General features: G+C 37.3%; 1 protein-coding gene across 2 annotated transcripts; it reads right to left on the reverse strand.

Annotated features, from left to right (window-relative positions):
* Positions 1-680: 680 nt before the first annotated feature.
* On the reverse strand, positions 681-3170 carry LOC131644369 (pentatricopeptide repeat-containing protein At3g04760, chloroplastic-like). 2 transcript variants are annotated; one of them, XR_009296439.1, is made up of 2 exons: positions 1180-3170; positions 681-1064 (listed from the first exon to the last, which is right to left on the reverse strand). XR_009296439.1 is itself a non-coding variant. In XM_058914855.1 (2 exons), exon 1 carries the CDS (start codon positions 3094-3096, stop codon positions 1378-1380), a length of 1719 nt encoding a protein of 572 aa, XP_058770838.1. In that variant the 5' UTR covers positions 3097-3170; the 3' UTR covers positions 681-1064; positions 1344-1377. The 2 variants fall into 2 exon arrangements, 1 of the variants encoding a protein (XP_058770838.1); XM_058914855.1 differs by having other exon boundaries at positions 1344-3170.
* Positions 3171-4268: the final 1098 nt, after the last annotated feature.

The following is a 4268-nucleotide window of genomic DNA, read 5'->3' on the forward strand; positions in this document are numbered from 1 at the left end:
AGTGACCCTTATAATGTATCGTATCATGTAGATGGTTCTTGACCATGTAAGTGATACAAAAAAGATGGCGTGGAATAAAAAACAACAATTTTTCCACTTGTTAGAAATAACTTCAACTTTTAACTCTACTTCATGATAAAAACTTTAAAAATAAAATTGGATCAGTAATTTACTTAGTACATCCTTAAAAATGTGATCAAGATGGCAACAATGAAAATGATGATTTTACATGAAGTGGTTCCTTTATTAAAGAAAATATAAGGGAAAAGAAAGCTCTATTTAAGAAATTTTAAGAGAAAAGAACTAAACTTTGTGCAATCTTTTAGATTTAGCATGATAGACAAAGTTAAGATCCAAAAGTCAAATAACATTAGCTATGCGGATAAATTAATAAAATGAATAACTTTGCACAGAACAAGTTCCCTCCATCAATTAATCACTTAACTTAACTATTGCTGGCCAATTGATATCACATTTTTAACCTCTTGGGCTTAACAATCTTTTTCTCAGCAGGTTTTCGTTCTTCCACGGCAGGAGCTTGTGCGATAGACTCAGATTATAAATCTCGATAGTCTTTTAAAATACACAACTTTTTAGCATTTTTAGCATCAGATTATATTAATAGGATTCAGTTTCAATATAAAATATACAAGAACTGAACTAAAGAGTAGACTCGCAAATAGGGTCCAATTGGCCAAAAGACTTTTCAGTTACGAAACTATAAGAAAATCTTAAGACAGAAACAGAATTAGACACTACCTCCTAGTTAGTTTCAAGAGGTGAGTTTTAGTTAGAAAAACAACAGAAGGCCTAACTATGTTGATTTGGTTCTCATACCATAATGATACAAAAACAGAAAATAGATATCTAGGTAGTTTGGTTCAAGTTCATCAATTGCATAGTTTGGTTCAATTCTTCAACCAGAGCAATAGGAAGTAGAATAAGACCTTGGCTTTCAAGTAGCTGACTTGTTGCTTCTGATTGCTCTTCAACTAGTTTTCCCATTATCTCTTCAAGAGGCTCATTCAGCATTTGATCCTTGATATAATGCTTATATTATAACCCTGTAATAAATAAATCAAAAAATCAAACTCTACTGTTAATGAATTTGACAGCATGCTATAAGAAGTTATTTGCTTGGACTTGAATTTGGTCAAGAACATGATTTCCGAGGTGTACCTCATGAAAAACTAGTGATATAGCATTTGAGTCATTTTGCAATTTACTTCCACTTAGATCCCGCAGAGGAACAATTTCCTTAGCTATTGTAGAATTTCTATTTGCAATTGATGATAAGTTGGTATTCATTAATCGAATTGAACAAAAAATCTTATTGAGAAGACCTGAATAAATCAATTTTATGCCCATGAAGTTAGTTCATTCTGATACTGCAAGCTCTTTGTGCGCATCAATCGCACGAAACGTTCTGCTCAAATGTTTGAATGAATATTTCGAAATAGCATCCATATTAACAAGTGAGTTAGCCAACTCCATCGCGTCATTTCGCCATCCTCCAAAACCAATCCCTTGAATCAACGTTGTGTAGGTTGTTTCATTTGGCAAGCATCCTCTCTGATTCATAGCAGCAAGCACCTCAATAGCATCTATGACTCTTTGCACCTTGCACAATCCAAGAATAACAGCATTGTAACTAATAACAGTAGGCTGAAACTCGCGACTCTCCATCATGTCAACCAGCAACTCAATTGCTTGATCCACCAACCCATCTTTGCACAAGCAAGAAATAAGTGAATTATAGGTGAACTCATCAGGATCAATGTCTTTGCTTAACATCTCCAGAATCATCCGTAACGCTCTAATTTTATTGCCGCTGCTCCACAATGCACCAAACAAGATATTATAAGAACTTGCATTTGGAGGATAACCCACTTCACTGAGCTTCTCAAAGATGTCCAAAGCCTCGGCAGCATGTCCATTCTTACACAGAGAAGCCAAGACTGGGATATAGCAAAGAATATCAGACAAATGACCATCTGATATCATGTTATCCAAATACTCTATAGCCAAATTCACTTTTCCTTCTTTGCAAAATGCAGAAATCAATGGATGATAACTATAAGCATCAGGAGCCAAACCTCTCTTCTTCATACTCTTGAACACATTCTCGGCCTCGTAAATTTTACCATCACGACAAAGCGAACTAATCAATGTGCTGTATGTCACAGAACTGGGCTCACAACCTTTATCCAGCATAACTGACGTCAAATTCTTCCCAGCTTCCCATTTCCCCTCATTCAAAAGACTCTTCAACAGAATATTATAAGCACTCACACCAGCAGCACAACCCTTACCACTTATACTACTAAGATACTCAAAAGCTCTATCCAACATCCCTTCTCTACACATACCATTAACAAAAACACTGTAAGTATACTCATCAGGTCGAAGCCCTCTCGATAACATCTCATCCAAAAGCTTCATGGCTTCATCAATACCATCTTGGATAATAGTTGCTTCAATCAAAATATTATAAGTTATAACATCTGGCTTACAATTATCTTTCAACATCTGATCCATAACCCTTAAAGCCAAATCCAGTTTACCCCTCCGACAAAGATTCCCAATAAGAATAGTATAAGTAACAACATTAGGTAAAACGCCTCTCTTTCTCATTCTATCAAACACCTTATTGGCATCATCAACTCTACCAGCTTTACAAAACCCGTTTATAACAGCATTATAAGCAAAAGCATTAGGCTCACCGTGCTTCTCCAAAATCTCCATAACCTGAATAGCTTTCTCGATTTTCTTAGAATTGAAAAAACCCTTGATCAATTTTGTGCAAAAAATAACATCAGGTTCATAGCCCCTATTAACCTTTTGCTGAAGTAAGTAGAGAGACTCATCGTACTTTTTCGTGAAATTTTGATCAAGTTTTGGCCTGATTTGTGGTTGGTTGATTCTTGTTCTTGGGTTGTTGTTGGTGTTACCATGGTTTAGAAATGGGGTTGAGGAAGTGACGAATGAATGGCGGTTTGGGTGGTTTCTGAAATTGAGAGTGTGTGACAAGAATTCAGTTGAAAATGTTGTCATTGATAAGGACGATGATGTTGTGGGCTGTAGTTGGAGATTCATGGGTTGAGTTTGGAGAGAATGTAGTATCACAGAATGGATAAGGGAAACTCAGCTTGAAACCAACACAAATCAATTCAGACCTTAATAATGGAGTAGTTTATTTTATTTTATTTTTCCATTTTGATTTTTTCCTAACCATATCCCTACCATAATTAGGTTTTTTTTTTTTACAATTTCTCAATGCAGCCAAATCCTAATAGACCTCTTATGCACCAAGCAAAATTTTATTTTTGTCATCAATTTCTGGAGATGTAGATCTACGAAAGCCAATGATTTCAGTTGAGGAAGTTTTCCGTGGATGCATCTACGGAACGTGGTGAAAATAGAGTGTTTCGTATATCTACGGAACAGTCTGCTATATTTTCAAATCATGTTGATTTCACTCCAAAACTCAATTTTTATTGCAAAAATGTAAAATTAAAGTAATACATTTTAAAGACAATAATAGGTAGACCAAAAAACATACATCGGCAGTCATAACGTACGTCATCGGCAGTCATAACGAGCCGGCGGCCAACCATCCAAAATACAGTGCTATCTCATCAAAGGGAACTGTCTCTCGGTGCTCAGTATAGCAGTCATAACGTACGTCCTCGGCAGCCATGCGATCAAGTCTGCGCCTATAAGGATCTGGCACCTGGTTCCCTCTACGGGGGCTGAATCTACTGACACGCGGCATGAGCTCAGTGTAGGTCGGCACCTCTCCCCAGCCAATAATGTTTGGGAAGTGTTGTAGTATCCAAGCCTAGAAAAAAACACGGTTATTTTAATTTACTATCACAAATATATAATAAGTGAAAGAGGATAAGATTGTTACTACTAAAAGGGTACAACTGCATGCCACCGCCATTGCCTTCCACAGGCATCCCTCTCCTAGTTTGTAGTAATTGTACGCCAGTACAGCTGCTCTCCAGTTGTACTCATAGATACGTGTTGTATCTGATAAGTACGTTAGGTAGATGACGTCTGTGTACGACGAGCTCATGTCCACAAAGAGCTGATCAGTGCCTACAAAATATAGGAAGTAACATCTCAGCGCCCGCTTTCTGTGTATATCCGCCTCTACCTCGTCGATAGCAGCCTGATGTGCCGCAAGAAGCTCTGCATCATATAACCTCTACAAGGTGTGAAACCTCATGTGCACCCCGCGGGTCCTCTCCACCTCCTCAAGT

The sequence above is a fragment of the Vicia villosa genome, linkage group LG1, assembly GCF_029867415.1.
Source record: "Vicia villosa cultivar HV-30 ecotype Madison, WI linkage group LG1, Vvil1.0, whole genome shotgun sequence".
Classification (NCBI taxonomy): Eukaryota; Viridiplantae; Streptophyta; class Magnoliopsida; order Fabales; family Fabaceae; genus Vicia; species Vicia villosa.

Bases quoted from the DNA above. Each gene is read 5' to 3' on its own strand.
- LOC131644369 (XM_058914855.1), bottom strand. From the start codon at position 3,096: ATGAATCTCCAACTACAGCCCACAACATCATCGTCCTTATCAATGACA.